Here is an 18,089-nt window from a genome sequence, read left to right as displayed (position 1 = left end):
AACCCAAAACCTAAACTAAACTTTCTCTCTTGAACTAAGCCTAAACCTGCTATTAATGCTAACCCTAACAGCGTTCACAATCTACCAACTTTCAAAAGATAGTTTGTCAATGACTTTTTGAAATAAAGTTAGATCATAGGTAGTGGATGGGATTTGAACCCTTTCATGTACCCTGCCCAGGAGAGGGTCATACGGACCTACCCCTGGAGCCAGGCCTGAGGGTAGCATCCCTCAGCAAGTGCCTGATGGCCGGCCAGCCCTTGTAACCCGGCAAAGAGGCAATGTGGGGAAATCATGTAGGCCCACCACCCACAAGGTCCAGCATGGGGGAGTGGTGCAGTGCTGTGCCAGACATGGATTGACCATAACAAACACCAAATTCGAACATATGGATGTTCATAAGTGTACAGGGTACCAGAGGTCCTTGGGTCAAAGGTCAATGATTGACTTTGTTGTCATTTCATCTGACTTGGGACCATATGTTCTGGACACTCGAGTAAAGAAAGGTGCTGAGCTGCCAACTGATCACCATTTGGTGGTGAGTTGGATCAGATGGCAGGGAAGACTGATGGTCAGGCCCAAGTGAATAGTGAGGGTGTGCTGGGAATGATGTTGGAGGCCCCTGTACAGAATCATTTTAACTGGGAGAGCTTATAATATGTCCCGAAGGAGGAAGAGGACATAAAATCTGAAGGGACCCTGTTCAAAACCTCCACTGTGGAAGCTGCTAGGCGTAGCTGTGGCCAAAATCTTTTTTAGGTGCCTGTCAGGGTGGTAACCCAAGAACTCCCTGGTGGACACCAGTGGTGAGGGAGACCATCAAGCTGAAGAAAGAGGTCTTTAGGGACTGCATGGCTCTTGACTGAAGGAGAGTTACCAAAAGAAAAAAAAAAAAGGTGGCGGCAGCAACGATGCCAGAAGCAAAATCTTGGACATGAGAGGAGTTTGGAGAAGCCAAGGAAAAAGACTTTCGGTCGGCCTTGAGAAGATTCTGGACAACTGTTTGCTGAGTTAGGAGTGGTCACGGAGTATCTCAGGGTCTTGTTCACAAGTGATGGGAAGAGGGATCATGAGATTGGCCGCAGGCTGGGACAGGCTGCAGCAGTAATGTCTGAACCGTACTGTAGTGGTGAAGAGGGAGCTTAGCCATAAGCAGTCTACATCCTGATCCTCACCTATGGTCCTGGTAGTACCATAGCACTGGTAGTGTGGCAATGAAGAGCACAATGGACTGATTATGTGCATAATACAGTCCCAACAACATAAAATCCAATGTATTAAAATCTAAGTTAGAAAATATTGCAACTTTTGCTCAGGAGTTTACACCAAGAGGTTTTCAATTCCCTGACTTACTATATATATATATATATATATATATATATATATATATATATATATATATATATATATATATATATATATATATATATATACATATACACTGTATTTCAACAAGTATTCAGTCACCCATCCAAATAATTTAATGCAGGTGTTCCAATCACTTTCATGGCCACAGGTGTATAAAACCAAGCACCAGCACCTGGGTATGCAGATTGATTCTACAAACATTTGTGAAAGGACAGGTCACTCTCAGGAGCTCCACTGGACTCTAGAGCAGTGGAGACATGTTATCTGGAGTGATGAATCAAACTTCTCCAACTGGCAATACAATGGACGACTCTGTGTTTGGCGGTTGCCAATAGAACGGTTGCCAATAGAACGGTTGCTTGTTTGACGGCATTGTGACAAAAGTAAAGTGTGGTGGAGACGGGATTATGGTGTGGGGTTGTTTTTCAGGAGTTGGGCTCAGCTCCTTAGTTCCAGTGAAAGGATCTCTTAATGCTTCAGCAAACCAAGATTTTGGACAATTTCAATTTCAACTTTGTGGCAACAGTTTGGAGATGGATTCTTCCTGTTCCAACTTGACAGTGCACTAAGGCCATAATGTCCACAAAGGTCCATAAAGACATGGATGAGCGAATTTGGTGTGGAATAACTTGACTGGCCTGCACAGAGTTCTGGCCTCAACCAGATAGAACACCTTTGGGATGAATTAGAGTGGATACCACAAGCCAGGCCTTGTCAGCCAACATCAATGTCTGACCTCACAATGCGTTTCTGGAAGAATGGTCAAAAATTCCCATAAACACACTCCTAACCCTTGTGGAAAGCCTTCCCAGAAGAGTTGAAGCTGAGACAGCTGGAAAGGGTGGGCCAACATCACATTAAACCTTGTGGATTAAGAATGGGATCTCACTCAAGTTCATATGTGTGAAAACAGATAAACTAATATTATAGTATTATATATACTATAGCTAATACTATAGTATAGCGTATATATATATATATATATATATATATATATATATATATATATATATATATTAGCTTTATTCAGGAAACAAATTGATTATTAACTAGGAAAAAAATTAACAATGAAAAAAATACATTCTGTCACATCCTATTTAAGTTGGGTGTAGGAGTTGTTGGAGTGTCATATTGTCTACCACTGACAATTCATTTCATTTTTAAAAATATTATGTTGTCCTTAAATGACATAAACTTTAGATTTTGAGAAATAATATTTCACGACATATTTAAATATTTCAAATATTTATTATTATATAAAATTATATATAAAATTATCAAATTTTATAATATATTATATTAAATACTATGTTTATAGACTTAATTATCCATATTACTATTTTTATTCATAATGACAAATGAATATTGTAAAGTGCTTAGAGGGTGTGATCATGCAAAGTGGTTCCACACACTCTGAGTTCAATATGTCAGTTTGCTATGTCCGCTCTGGTTGTCACTGGATTTAGTTCATAGACATTTAAAATAACTGTATAGAGGGTGGGTTTACTTTTAACTTAACACAGACCTGTAATGACAACACATTACTCCCTGTCCTTGTCCAGGAGAACTACACTGCTTACCAGACCCACCAGATTAGTTCTTCAAAATGTCTAGGAACCTCATTTTTGTGTATGAGCCTAAGGGGGTATTTGGCATCTCTTAGAGCTTGGCCTTTGGGTGGTCTGCTGCAGCTGTCTGGGTGTTGTGGTCCTCCTGGGTAACCAAGGGGTATTGAGAGGATTCCAAAGCTGCTGAGGTGTTTCAGCGGCACCCTGGAGAAGTCTCCGTGTAGTTGGCAAGTACGAGTACTGTGGGCTATCATTTTGAAGGCCCCCAAGGATGGTCGCAATGCAATACAATGTGTCACCAGCTTCTGACATGCACCCAATACATCATGTCTGGCAGACTTTCTACCACAAAAAAGGGTCTCCTTCCTTACCATATCTGCTTTGAGGAATGATTATTCCAGCTCGGAATTTGCATCTGGATGAAACCCCTGGACCATGACACACCAGTCACAATTCCACTCTTTCCACCATCCACTGTGCCATTAATGCTAGAAAGGGTACTGCATGTGTGTGACCCTGTGGACCTTGACAATTAAATCATTGGCTCTAGTGCTGAGTGCTCAGCTTTTTCAACGTTGATGGCTCGAGTCAACAGCATTCCCTGCCTCAGGGGTTCTGCCCACTAGCTTTAGCAGTGCATGTTCAGCAGCTCCAGTGCTTGTGGCTTGACCCAAGGAATAAAAACTGTAAAGGAACCCTCACTCTCTCTCTGTCTTGGCCCTACTGCTAGCTACTGTGACTGGCTTTACTTGTAGAGCTTTATTTATAAAGAGACACATTTTAGTTGGGTGGCTGTTGGTTCCCACTTTGCAATTTAATTTCATATGAAATACTAATCCTAATAAAACTGTAACTCCCTGATTAGCTGATTTAAGATATTAAAATATCATGATTAATTTTCTGTAAGAGGGTTTAGGTTATTTAAAAATTCAACCTGTAGTTGTAATGTTGGTAGCATTTTTGGAAAGCATTTTTTTTATTTAAGCTATTGAAACATCCTATTCTGTTTTACATAAGAAATATCAATAAATTTTTGCTATTGTAAGACATTTCGACATAATTCATCAGAATTTCACAGTCACTTCACCGCCACTTCACTTCACTGACAGTGTTATTAGACAATGTCATATTTACAACCCCAATTCCAATGAAGTTGGGACATTGTGTAAAACATAAATAAAAACAGAATACGATGATTTGCAAATCATTTTCAACCTATATTCAATTGAATACATTACAAAGACAAGATATTTAATGTTCAATGTTCAATGGATAAACTTCATTGTTTTTTTGCAAATATTCACTCATTTTGAATTTGATGTCTGCAACACGTTCCAAAGAAGTTGGGACAGGGCCATGTTTACCACTGTGTTACATCACCTTTCCTTTTAACAACACTCAATAAGCATTTGGGAACTGGGGACACTAATTGTTGAAACCTTGTAGGTGGAATCCTTTCCCTTTCTTGCTTGATGTACAACTTCAGTTGCTCAACAGTCCGGGGTCTCCATTGTCATATTTTGTGCTTCATAATGCACCACACATTTTCAATTGGAGACAGGTCTGGACTGCAGGCAGGCCAGTCTAGTACCCACACTCTTTTACTACGAAGCCACGCTGTTATAACATGTGCAGAATGTGGCTTGGCATTGTCTTGCTGATATAAGCAGGGACGTCCCTGAAAAAGACATTGCTTGGATGGCAGCATATGTTGCTCTAAAACCTGTATGTACCTTTCAGTATTAATGGTGCCTTCACAGATGTCCAAGTTACCCACGCCATGGGCAGTAACACTCCCCCATACCAACAGAGATGCTGGCTTTTGAACTTTGCGCTGATAACAATCTGGACAGTTCTTTTCCTCTTTAGCTCAGAGGACACGACGTCCATGATGTCCAAAAACAATTTGAAATGTGGACTTGTCAGACCACAGGACACTTTTCCACTTTGCGTCAGTCCATCTCAGATGAGCTTGGGCCCAGAGAAGATGGCGGCGTTTCTGGGTGTTGTTGATATATGGCTTTCGCTTTGCATGACAGAGTTTTAACTTGCACTTGTAGATGGAGCGACGAACTGTGTTCACTGACAGTGGTTTTCTGAAGTGTTTCTGAGCCCATGTGGGAATATCCGTTACAGAATGATGTCGGTTTTTAATGCAGTGCCGCCTGAGGGATCAAAGCTCACGGGCCTTCATTGATGGTTTTCTGCCTTGCTGCTTACTTGCAGAGATTTCTCCAGATTCTCAGAATTTTTTGATGATACTATAGACTGTAGATGATAAAATCCCTAAATTGCACATTGAGAAACATTGTTCTTAAACTGTTGGACTATTTGCTCACACAGTTGTTCACATCCTTGTTTGTGAATGACTGAGCCTTTCAGGGATGCTGCCTTTATACCCAATCATGACACTCACCTGTTTCCAGTTTTCTTTTGCCCATTCTTCTGTTACCTGTTCACCTGTGGAATGTTCCAAACAGGTGTTTTTTGAGCATTCCTCAACTTTCCCAGTCTTTTGTTGCCCCTGTCCCAACTTCTTCGGAACATGTTGCAGACATCAAATTCAAAATGACTGAATATTTGCAAAAAACAATGAAGTTTATCCATTTGAACATTAAATATCCTGTCTTTGTAGTGTATTCAATTGAATATAGGTTGAAAAGGATTTGCAAATCATCATATTCTGTTTTTATTTATGTTTTACACAATGTCCCAACTTCATTGGAACTAGGGATATAGAGACACAATTTGTCCGATCCATCAAGCTCATGCAGTTGTTCACAAAGTGGATGCTCCCTTTCAGGGATGCTCCCTTTATACCCAATCATGACCCTCACCTTTTCCAGTCTTTTTTTACCAGTGTCCTAACTTCATTGGATTATGTTGCAGGCATCAAATTCAAAATGAGTGAATATTTGCAAAAAACAATAAAGTTTATGCATTTGAACATTAAATATCTTGTTTTTGTAGGATTTGCAAATCATTGTATTCTGTTTTTATTTATGTTTTACACAACAGCCCAACTTCATTGGAATTGGGGTTGTAGCACCAGGTGTTTTTTTAGCATTACACAGCTTTACCAGCCTTTTGTTGCCCCCGTCCCAACTATTTGGAACATGTTGCTGGCATCAAATTGAAAATATTTTTCAAAAAAATGATCAGTTTCAGTATTTGATTTATTGTCTTTTGGAGCATTTTCAATGATTTGCACATCATTACGTTATTGTTTACATTGTTCACAACATACCAATTTTTTTTTTTGGAAATGAGGTGGTACAACTTTCCTTGCATCTGTTTAACACTAATCACTTCTATTGAAGATATGCTGGACCTTTGGGATGAACTAGAACAGAATTTTGAGCCAGGCCCTCTGTCCAACATCAGTGCCTGACCTCACAATTGCTCTTCTGGTTGAAGGGGCAAAAATCCCCACAGACACCCTCCAAAATTTTGTAGAAAGCTTCCCACATGAGTGAGACCTGTTATAGCTGCAAACTCCATGTGGACTGTAGACAAAAGTATTGGGGCAACTACATATTACACCCAGAGGCATCACCATAAGAAGAATTGTTTAAGGCTTTTATCATTGTATGTATGTATGTATGTATGTATGTATGTATGCACAATACAACTATCAATGCATATATTTCTTCTTTCATTCAGGTCTAACCTAACAGAAATAAAATTACACAAAGCTTGTGCATGTCGCTGGGCCTCTCTGTGTACAATGTTATGTTTTTGTTTGTTTGTTTATTTATTTATTTTTTAAGCTGCTGGTCTAAGCTACTCAAATCAACTAAAGGAAATGGAATGGAAAGGTATTTCCATAGTATTTTTAAATATTTAGCTGACCCTCAACTGAATGACACTGACTGAGGCTACACTCTGCACCTGTATCTGTTGATGCCTCTCTAAAATTTGCTGAGATGAAATTTTCCTTTGAGGTCAAAAACATTGATAGCCTAAACAGGTCAGCTGTAGTTTCTCGGGAGAAGTCATGCCATGACATAAACATGGTGAGAGATATATGGGCCTATAGCCACGGAATACTAAAAGAACAAGTTCAAACAAACGCTCTTCAATCACAGTAGACTTACTTACCTCAGTAAAACCACATCTTTAGCGGGTTTAATAAACCTCAAACGTGAGATACAGCACCATCTAGATGTAAATGTGTGAATTTCATGGGAATTGGGTTCAGTATAAATTATAGGCGCCTTTGAAACGGAAATTTCCTGCTGTATGTTGAAGTGCCTGTTTAAAACAAAGGAGCATTTGTCCGTATGCTAATTAAATAAATTAATGTATGTATGTATATACAGATGCATATTTATATAAGTTTTCTCTTGAATTTGTCGAAAGTTCTCAGGAAAAACGTAGAAGTTAGAAAGAACACGTTCTCAAACGGCAGAACTGTTCGCTCTTTGAATTATTTAAATATAAAATTTAAATATTTTGGTTACAGTGGTGCTGAATATCCTTAACAGTAATGTCCTAATATTCTGCGTCTAAAATATGCAACTCCCTGCTTGGTGCAAACAGTTTAAAATTTTCTAGTGATTATGTGGCATGAGGTGACTTATGGCCAGCTTCTTTGTGTAGTGTAATAACAGCATTCAATACATCAGAAAAAAATAAATAAAAGATATCTAAATGATTTCGTTCGCTGTTCATAACATAACCACGCCTCCTGAGTCTGAGCTCACGCCCACATGGTATCAAAAGAAGGGGACTCTTTGAAGTGAGTCAAACTGGCCTTACGAGGGCTGCAGAACTGCTGAATATGCAATGGAGCTTGGATCAAGTTTAAGGATGTTTGTATCAATGTTATGGATAACCGGGCTCGGTTCAGCAGCTTCTAAAGCTGACCTGGTCGGCTGCAGGCTGTGGGCTGAGCCTCAGATGGCCAGTCTTTCTATGAATGGAGACTTTATAATCGGAGGGATCTTTTCGATTCATATCTACACGAGATCAGAGAAGAACACCTACACCAGACAGCCACTACAGCCACAGTGCTCTGGGAGGTCTGTCTGTGAGTTTGGAGTGCACAGTTGCACAGAGAATTAAAGCGAAATTAGAATAATCAAACGGACACTTTATTGCAGACATGCGACATTTGTTGAGTTAGTTACGTCTGAAATTATCTGGTAAAAGGTATTGTAAAATTGTTTTATTATATTAAACTATTTTGTGAAAATACGTTTTAAATACGAATGTTGTTTGTAAACAGTATGAACTTCAGGGAGCTGCGATTCGCTCGTGCCATGGAATTCACCATCCATGAGATCAACAACAGAACGGATCTCCTGCCGGGAATCACGTTAGGATACCAGATACACGACTCGTGCGCTGAAGTGCCGATGGCAACTAAAGTTGCACTTCAGTTTGCAAACGGCATGGAACCATTTTTCAATGATACTGATTCTTGCGCAAAATCTGCAGCTTCCGCTGTTCCTGCTCTTGTGGGAGATTCTGTTTCCACTTCTTCAATTAGCGTCACAAGAATGCTGGGTCTTTTTGGAATTCCACAGGTGAGTGTATGTTTTGTACGAATTGTACTTTATTATTATTTATTTTTAGTAACAACTAAATAAATATATAATATGTCTAATACGTCAGTATCACAAGAAACGTCTCAAATGATGTTTTCTCCCCTTTTCTATACTAAAAAACAGGTGAGTCACTACGCAACCTGCGCATGTCTGAGCGATAAGCGTCAGTATCCTGCCTTCTTCAGGACCATACCAAGTGACCACCACCAAGCAGCCGCACTAGCAAAAATAGTCAAGTATTTTGGATGGACATGGATTGGGGCAGTGCGCAGCGACACAGACTATGGAAATATTGGAATGGCTTCTTTTCTAAAGGCTGCGCAGGAGGAGGGAATCTGTGTGGAGTACTCCGAGGTGTTTTACAGAACAGATCCGCGCAGTAAACTGGAGAGAGTGGCGAACGTCATCCGGAGATCAACAGCCCGGGTAATAGTAGCGTTTCTTGCCTCAGGCGAAATGAGAGTTCTCTTAGAAGAGCTGGCAAGGCAACCGCCGCCTCCCCTTCAGTGGGTCGGCAGCGATGCGTGGATCACCCATCCAGAATTTCTAAAATATAACATGTGCGCTGGGGCGATAGGATTTGGGGTTCCCCGCTCGGTGATTCCAGGTCTTCGTGAGTTTCTTCTGGATCTCTCTCCAGCACAAGCACTGAAATCTCCTCTGCTAACGGAGTTTTGGGAGAGCTCGTTCAGCTGTAGCCTAAAAGGCTCCTCAGGGGGCGCGCGAGAATGTGATGGCAGTGAGGATATCCGCGCGCTGCAAAACCCGTATACAGACACGTCGCAGCTGCGCGCAACTAACCTGGTGTATAAAGCTACGTATGCCATAGCGCATGCCATCCACGGTGTTATCTGTAATGACACGCAGTGCGACAAGAGCGCTAAATTTGCGCCATGGCAGGTATAAAACTGCTGCTTTTAGAAACACCCCATACCTTGTTTCGTAATATGAATAAGAATGATTTAATTGCATGTGTTATAAATGTTAATATTATATATTCCAACTATGATATTTGGGCTATTCTTCCATTGTGCTGGCAAACAGTGGGCAATGTCAATTTTAACGTCACTTATTGTGCCAGAATAGCATCAGAATCACAGGCTTTTCGCTAAACCGGTGTTATTGCCAATTTAATTAGAAATGTAAAAACATATTTCATTTACCAAATACTTGGCAAAGATGATAATCTTCTTCCAAGATAGTTCTATTAGAAGTTTCATTCTTCTACCAGAAACATTCGTGGTTTTTTTTTCCCTTATTATCAAGGACGTTTACATATCGATAACAATTCACAGTCAGAGTTCCGTCCACAGCGTGTCAAATTATGTGTTTCACTGCAGATACTCGACCAGCTCAAGAGAGTGAACTTCACTACCAACAATGGATTTCAGGTCTCGTTTGATTCTAAAGGTGATCCTGTGGCCGTCTACGAGCTCATAAACTGGCAGTTTAATAAGGATGGTGGTTTGGATTTTGTGACTGTGGGCCACTATTTTTCATTCAAACCAAGAGGCCAGGAGTTCAGTATGAGCAGAGCTATCAGCTGGACGGGGGGACAGACCGAGGTACGGTCCGAGACTCAGATTAATCTCTTGAATGGAAACGTCGATCATTTAGCAGAGCTCATTTAACTATGGCACTCGATGGAACGTGTTGTTAAAGGTCACTCAGAAAATGTTTCATAAAGTCAAGTTCATGAAATCAAAATTTCAAAGCTTATAGACAATATAGGTTTAAGATTAAGCTTGTGTTTCCATGATATGTTTTCAGTTGATGGAACATATGTATTCAGTTTCCTATTTAAAATAATTGCAACTCAAAGTTACATAAGTGATTACTGAATTATTTTGTGGCCATGATGTCTTTAATGAAAATGAGTGCCATTGATTTAAAAGAAAACCATGAATGGACATAATAAATACAAATTAATTACATTAATTATATGTTTTAATGTAAACACTTGGCCAATGACAGAAATACATGAATATTGGAATCAAAGTGTCCCTTTATATATCAAATAATCAACTATAGTATAATTAGTATTACAGAGGGTTTCATTGCTGTCGTGTGAGTATTACTTGTCAAAATATACACCTCAAACACAAATAATTCAGCTATATATAATCAATAAGACTGATGACATTGGTGTTATTATAGCTAAAGGACTGTATTAGTCATATGGACTAAAGCCATACAAAATAACATTTTTTAGATTACAGATTTTGTATGAAGAATAACTGTAAAATTCAGTGAAACTGAAATTTTAATATGAAGATATTATATGTTAACCTGAAGTTAAAACTGTTTGTTGATACTTAAAAAAAATCTAAATAACAGCAAAATCAAACACATCAGTAAAACATGTACATTATGTATATTAATGTGTGATGACAGGTAAAATTCAGTGAATTATCATTGAAAAGTTAACCTGTTATGTACAGCTCTTTTTGGCTAAAACTCAAAAACTAACTAAATAAATAAGTAAATAAAACAACATTAAACACATATGTTAACTTAATTATAACTTTTAAACAGTCTAATGTAATGAATGATTCAGTAAAGGCAAGAAGTAACTTGGCTAGCATTATTTGAACAAGACACTTCACATAGGGTTATTTTACATTTGACTTACATTCTACTGATTATCTTTTACACTTATCAGCTTTGTTCTAGCTCCAACATTAACCACAGTATAAAACCTAACCCTCTCTCGCGTCTTAAGCCTAAACTTGGTGCTTAAACTAACCCTAACACTGTGGAGAATCAACTGTACACATACATACATACATACATACATACATACATACACACACACACACACACACACACACACACACACATACATATATATATATATATATATATATATATATATATATATATATATATATATATATATATACACACACAATTAATATTTATAACACTTAATTAATTGCTGGCTTTCCAAATAAAGATAGCACATTGATACTGAAAGTGATTTGGATGTGACCAAACTAACTCTTGAATATATAAATAAATATATATCTTTTTTATAAATATTCATGTCTTTCAACACTGAGATGCACTCTTAACAAAGATGGCTGCTCAAAAATTCTTAGCAAAGACATCATAGCCACAGAGACTCAAAGTATTTTCTGCTTAAAGACAAAAGGATTATTCAGATTGATGGAGCATGTATTGCATATGATTCTACATAGAACCTTTTCTGAAAAAAATATAAACAGGTTTTGTTTAAAGCACCAAAATGGCTTTTAATATTGTTAAAAACTTGACATCTTAACAGTACCAGAATCCGTTTTGTGCTATAAAGAACCTTTATACAGCACAATCTACATCAATCTTAAGAACGCTGTTGCAATGCAAAGAATGTTTTAAGCATACAAGCAGCTCTTTCAATGTTCATGGTTCCATATAAACCACTGCTTTTAGCAAAGAATCCTCAAATAACAATTTTTAGGAGTGTTGTGGCAGATTTTTAAAAAATGAAAGATTTGCATTTCTCTAATGTGTTTCAGGTGCCAAGATCAGTGTGCAGTGAGAGCTGTCCTCCAGGAACCAGGAAGGCTGTGCAGAAAGGAAAGCCAGTCTGCTGCTATGACTGTATACCATGTGCAGAAGGAGAGATCAGTAACAAGACAGGTTGGGTATCATCAGTACAGTAGGCAGTGGGATGGGTACAGCCACAGTTTTATTAGTTTTTTACTTGTTGTTCTTTCTAAAGGTTCTAATTATACTTTTCTAATCTCTTAGACTCATTGAACTGTGTGAAATGCCCTTCGGAGTTTTGGCCAAACACCCAGCATGACAATTGCCTCCCCAAGCCTGTGGAGTTCTTGTCTTGGGATGACACTCTGAGCATCATCCTAACAGGATTCTCTGTCACTGGGGCCTTCATAGCTGTGTGTGTTGCTGCTGTCTTTTATAAACACAGAAAATCTCCCATCGTCCGAGCCAACAACTCAGAGCTGAGCTTCCTGCTGCTCTTCTCACTGATTCTGTGTTTCCTCTGCTCACTTACTTTCATTGGTCAGCCTTCTGAGTGGTCCTGTATGCTGCGTCACACAGCGTTTGGGATCACCTTCGTCCTCTGCATCTCCTGTGTTCTGGGGAAAACAATAGTGGTGTTAATGGCCTTCAAAGCTACACTTCCAGGCAGCAATGTCATGAAATGGTTTGGGCCTCCACAGCAGAGACTCAGTGTTCTCACCTTCACTCTCATACAGGTCCTAATTTGTGTTCTTTGGTTGACAATATCTCCTCCTCTCCCCTTCAAAAATTTAAATCACTACAAGGAAAGAATCATCTTGGAATGTGGATTAGGTTCAGCTATAGGTTTCTGGGCTGTGCTGGGTTATATAGGATTTCTGGCTCTTTTGTGTTTTATTTTGGCTTTTCTAGCTCGGAAGTTGCCTGATAACTTTAATGAAGCCAAGTTCATCACATTCAGCATGCTCATATTCTGTGCAGTGTGGGTTACCTTTATCCCAGCTTATGTCAGCTCTCCTGGAAAGTTCACTGTAGCTGTAGAGATATTTGCAATTCTGGCCTCAAGCTTTGGTTTGATTATTTGTATTTTTGCTCCCAAATGTTTCATAATCATGTTTAGACCAGAGCAGAATACCAAGAAACACCTTATGGGCAAAGGACCCTCCTAAACTTTTTTTGAAACGTTGACAGAGATCTAAAAAGCAGCACCATGATTTACCACTGTATATGAAATGTACTGAGTTTTGTATACATTTATATGTACAGTGTCTAGCAGGATTCGCCAATATATGTTTTCAATTAAATTCTGTTATATTTTAATATGTAAATATGCATACAGCTTTTCACATATACCACTACAGAAATATTAGATCATTATATATAATGTCAAATTATGCTGAGCTGTTCATAACATTGGGTTTAAACACATTTAGATAATACCTCGAATCCTTATTTTCATTTTGAGAATTTATTTCTTCTTACTTGCGATATTAAATGAGGTATGGGAGGCTCGTAATATATCAAGGCTTGGTGGATAGGGTATGATTTCTTTTTGCCGGCATAACAGAATTGACAGTTTGGACTCTCCTCCAGTGTGTTATAATGCTGAATAATATTGCATTAATGTAAATTCCAGAAGATATGGTTGTACTTGTCTACAGAAAGCTATAATTTCATGATGCACACAAATATCCTATTCATGTGTGCTTTTAGAATATCTCATTCTAAGCCCATGGGTATTACTATTGTAGTGGTAGAGCAGAAAATGAACTAGAAAATGACATTTTTCTGCTTTAAGAAATTGCTCTTTTGTTGATTGAAGCAGAAAAGCCCCCTTTATCACAGCGAGAACAGTAAGGAAGGCCACCTCCAGCCACACAATATCCACTCATGGTAAACACCAAAACCACACCAACTAACCCAAGGCAGAACAATAAAAATAGCCACAAACACTCCTAACCAACCTACTTCATCATCAAAAACAAACACCACGACAAATGTCAAACAGATTCATCCCTTAAAACCATGCCCCTGAGCCCCACCCCTTACAATTGTGAAGCCTACTGCTGATGCCAGAAGTAGTACATCAACTTTTCACCTTTACCACTCATGAAATCATAAAATAGGTCACACTGCATCCTGGAGCCTATCCCAGCACTGATACAGTACTGTACTATTGTACTGTGCCAAGTTAAACTAATTTAGCAATTTTTAAATAATACTAAAATGTTAATTAAATCCTCATGATCCTTTTGAGAATATATTACAAGTGTAGTATATAAAACAATCTCATTGTAGGCCCATTTGTTCACACACAGACTCCATTCTCCAGAATCCCCAGGGGGGTGTCGCGGTCATGTGACATCTGACCTTCCAACATGCTCTAGTCAGTGCTCTCCTTCACCTGAATACTGATCTGTAATGCCTGCTGTTTTTGGTCACCTGACTAGTGTTTGTAGAGCTTTTAGATAAGCTCTTTGTGAGGTATTGCTTCTTTCACAGGCCTACTAAGTGGTTATTCTGGTTTGTTTATATTTTGGAATCGATTGTTCGTCTGTGTTTTCAACTTTGCCTTATGCCTGATTCCCTTTTGATTTGTTTGTCTAATGTTGTTTGCTTTTCTGTGCCTCCTATGTTTTGGATTTGATGATTTAACTAGTAAAGCCTTTTTTCTTTTTTATACATACCCATCTGGTTGGTTCTTACTCATTACAGAATACCTCGCCAGCAATGCAGAAGGCAGATCCTGAAGCTTTTCAGAAACCTCTTGTGGACCAAGGCCAGTTGTTTAGCCATCATCAGCAAGTGCTAACAGGGGTTACTCAGTCACTTGTGTTGTTAGCTCAATAACAATCAGAGCAACAGGCTCAGCTGGTATAGCTTGTGGTGAGCATTAAAGGACTAGCCAGTCAGCTTCAAACTTTAAGTACTGCTGACCAGGAGGAACAACCCATCACTCCTACTTGCTCAATGGCTGCTACCAATTTGTTTTTTTTCCTGTGAAAAGCTGATAAGTTTGACGGCAACCCAGACAAGTGTCATGGGTTTTTGTTGCAATGTTCTGTCTTTTTTGAAAAGTCCTTTGCAAGTTTAGATCAGGTGAAGATTTCCTTTTTGACTTCTTGCTTGTCAGATTACCCCAATTTTGTAACCTATCTTATGATTAGTTTAAGAACTGTGATGAACCCATGCAAAGCAATTAATTTGTTTGCCAAAGGAGGAGAGACTTTGTCATCTGAGAGAAGGCCTGTGTATGTATTGTGGTGGTGTTGGTCATCTCCTTCATGAATGAGTTCATTGATCCAAACCTTTGGCGCTGACCCCTGGTAAGCATGTGGAGGACACTTAATGTTGTAATGTGATGAGTGTTCCCACAAAGGGGTTGGTTTCTAGGTCTTTTCTATTACCTGTTAGTATATACTGCCATCAGGTCTCTCTTTTATATTCCCTTTTAGATTCCGGTGCAACTTCAGGCTTGAATTTGAAACAACTTCAGATTCTAGTGGAACTCTTGAAGACCGTGTTGAGAATTGTTGCATTGGATTGAGGTCCCACTGGACCTGGAACCATCTCTTCTAAAACAGAACCAGTGAATCTGATGACAAGTGCATTACATGGTGAACTTATTTTATCATTTTAGGTTTGCCCTGGCTAGAAAAACACAACCCTACTATTTCTTGGTCAGAACATGAAGTGTTAACATGATCAGAATTTTGCCATCAGTCATGTATTTCAGCAGTATCATTGGCCACTAGATCCACCTCTGTAGAAAGTCCCAATTCTGAGACTTCCCTCAACATTTCCCCCAAGTATACAGAACTGATGGAAGTTTGCAGTAAAGGCAGTGCTACTAAATTGCCTTCTCATCACCCCTATGATTGTGCCATAGATCTAGTAGAGGGCATCCCCATAATCCAGGGTGGATTCAAAAACACAACCAACATACACACAACATTGTATACGTAAACAACCAGTTTTTTTAAAACATACTTTGTTCCTTAAAATCACAGGTAAATATTATTTGTTATTTATGTACTGAAGAGACATGTTAATCGTTTTCTTTCTCCTTAGATAAACTGGATCCCCCTGCACCAGCGATTTCCCCAAGTCCACTGAAGGATATAAAAGCTGGATGACCTGCATGCTGCTACTCCCAAAGGATACAGGTAAGTGCCCAGTCTATATTTGAATGTCTTTGTTAAAATTGTCTCTGTACTGAGCCTTTAGAAGGCTGGTGATTGGTAAGGGTGACTTATCTTATCACACAGTAGTCAACAATTGACAGATTTTCATGTAGTGTTAGGTTCATTCCATTTGCATCTCTCCCCACATCATTCCAATCTGAAACGTTGGTTAATCAAGTTTTCCGGTATTTTGGTATCCCTGAAGACATATTGTCAGATATAGGCCCACAATTTATCTGTCAGGTCTGGACAGCCTTTTTTGAACATGTGGGAATCAGTTAGTTTAATCTCTGGATATTATTCCCAATCCAACAGACAGTGTGAATGTATTAATCAAGAACTGGGAAAGTTGTTGAGTGTTCTGCCACAATAACCAGACAAACCCACACATTTTCTAATGTGGGCAGAATTATTTAATCAGCTCTACCAATGGACTAACCCCTTTCCAATATGCATTAGGCTATCAGCCTCCTATAGCACCCTGGACTGGCTTTGTTTCAGATGCCCCCTCCATAGATGAATGGATGCAGCACAGTGAGAGGGTCTGGGAGGAGACAGATCAGAGGTTGCATAACGACATAAGGAGCAAACCGACTGTTACCATAGAGAGACCCCCATCAATCAGTCAGGGGATCTTGCTTTCTACGAGAGACTTCAGAGTCACTGAGGGATGTAAAAAAAAAAAAAACCTATGCATAAATATATTGGTCCTTTTAAAGTCATTAAGAGAATTAATGAGGTTACATATAAATTGGATTTGACAAATGACCTTGCAACATGCTCCAATCAGTGCTCTCCTTCACCTGAATACTGATCTGTAACACCTGCTGTTTTGATCACATGACTAAGTAGTGTTAGATTCGAGTCCAGGCTTTTACACTAGCTCTTTGTGGTGAGGTGTTGCTTCTTTTACAGAGCTACTGAGTGGTTATTCTGATGTGTTTATATTTTTGTATCGATTGTTTTTGACATTGCCTTAGGCCTGATCCCCTTTTGATTTGTTTGCCTAGTGTTATGTTTGTTTTTCTGTGCCTCCTGTCTGTTTTGGATTTGACCTTTGCCTGTTTTTTGACGACGACTCTGGATCATGATTTTAACTAGTAAAGCTTTTTTCTTCTTTTTTTATCTGCATGCATCTGGCTCCTTCTGACTCATTACAGGAGAGACTTGGTGAAGACTATCCCATGAACCCCGTTCATGATTGGGATTGGGGATTGCAATTCTTCCCCATAAATGAGGAATTCCAAGTAAGCATGAGTCATAAGGTTGTATTGATTAAGTCCCTGCCCTTTGTATACACCGCCCATCGCTACTACTGATCGAATGGTTTAGTGAGGTCCTTGGATCGGCCAAGGGGGGGGGGGGGGGTTTAAAGTCTGAGGACCAGTAAAGCTTTAAGAAGTGGGTTTTCTCCTTAAACTCAATGCTTCGGTGCACGGCGCATGGGTACCTACTGCTTGCGGATGGAGGTTCACAGGCACACCAGCCATCATCCTCTTAATTCCCTTCCTGAAATGATCTCAACCTATTCTCAAACTTTAAATGGTTAAGAAGCTCGGCTCGCTGGCTTGGAGCTGGGCATGGAATGCAAGCCGCCCAGTGGGCCACTTTTGGTAAGCAGAACCGATGCTGCAGGATGAACCGAACACGTGGGTTAAGGTGCTGTGGCAGCAGCTCCACCCGGGTACATGCCCGATGCTTCTGCGCCACCTGTACCTTAACATGCATGTTCAGTTCATTCTGCAGCGTTGGTTCTGATCTTGGTGGTAGTAGCAAGTATTTAAATGAGAGCTTTGAAGGCCGAGGTGGAGAAGGGTTCAATGTGAACAGCAGTTGAACACGGATCAGTCGGTCCTAAGGGATAGGCGAACGCCATTTGGAAGGGCGGGGCGATGGCCTCCTTCACCCCCAGCCCGTGGCGGAGATAG

The 18,089-nt window shown here is 39.5% G+C and overlaps 1 protein-coding gene and 1 long non-coding RNA gene across 2 annotated transcripts; both read left to right on the top strand.

The window, feature by feature from the left end:
* The first annotated feature begins 7,760 nt into the window (after positions 1-7,760).
* LOC108434001 (extracellular calcium-sensing receptor-like) lies at positions 7,761-13,146 on the top strand. Its single transcript, XM_017708917.2, has 6 exons — positions 7,761-7,960; positions 8,167-8,467; positions 8,612-9,388; positions 9,829-10,053; positions 12,007-12,130; positions 12,242-13,146. The coding sequence occupies exons 1-6, from the start codon at positions 7,761-7,763 to the stop codon at positions 13,144-13,146; spliced, it is 2,532 nt and encodes an 843-aa protein (XP_017564406.2).
* Positions 13,147-14,982: 1,836 nt separating this feature from the next.
* LOC108434075 lies at positions 14,983-17,294 on the top strand. The gene is made up of 5 exons (XR_001858336.1): positions 14,983-15,076; positions 15,195-15,303; positions 15,433-15,594; positions 16,049-16,143; positions 16,621-17,294. It is a non-coding gene; the product is annotated as an uncharacterized LOC108434075 (long non-coding RNA).
* Positions 17,295-18,089: the final 795 nt, after the last annotated feature.

This window comes from Pygocentrus nattereri, chromosome 7 (assembly GCF_015220715.1).
Source record: "Pygocentrus nattereri isolate fPygNat1 chromosome 7, fPygNat1.pri, whole genome shotgun sequence".
Classification (NCBI taxonomy): domain Eukaryota; kingdom Metazoa; phylum Chordata; class Actinopteri; order Characiformes; family Serrasalmidae; genus Pygocentrus; species Pygocentrus nattereri.
Note: the sequence above shows the minus strand (reverse complement) of the source record. Positions and strands in the feature narration are given on the sequence as shown.

What these genes read in the sequence shown, in the direction of transcription:
- LOC108434001 (XM_017708917.2), top strand. Translation starts at nt 7,761, where the DNA reads ATGTTATGGATAACCGGGCTCGGTTCAGCAGCTTCTAAAGCTGACCTG. An exon ending in CAGCCACAGTGCTCTGGGAG is followed by an intron (nt 7,961 to 8,166) that starts GTCTGTCTGTGA and finishes GTTTGTAAACAG; the next exon opens with TATGAACTTCAGGGAGCTGC. An exon ending in AGAGATCAGTAACAAGACAG is followed by an intron (nt 12,131 to 12,241) that starts GTTGGGTATCAT and finishes CTAATCTCTTAG; the next exon opens with ACTCATTGAACTGTGTGAAA.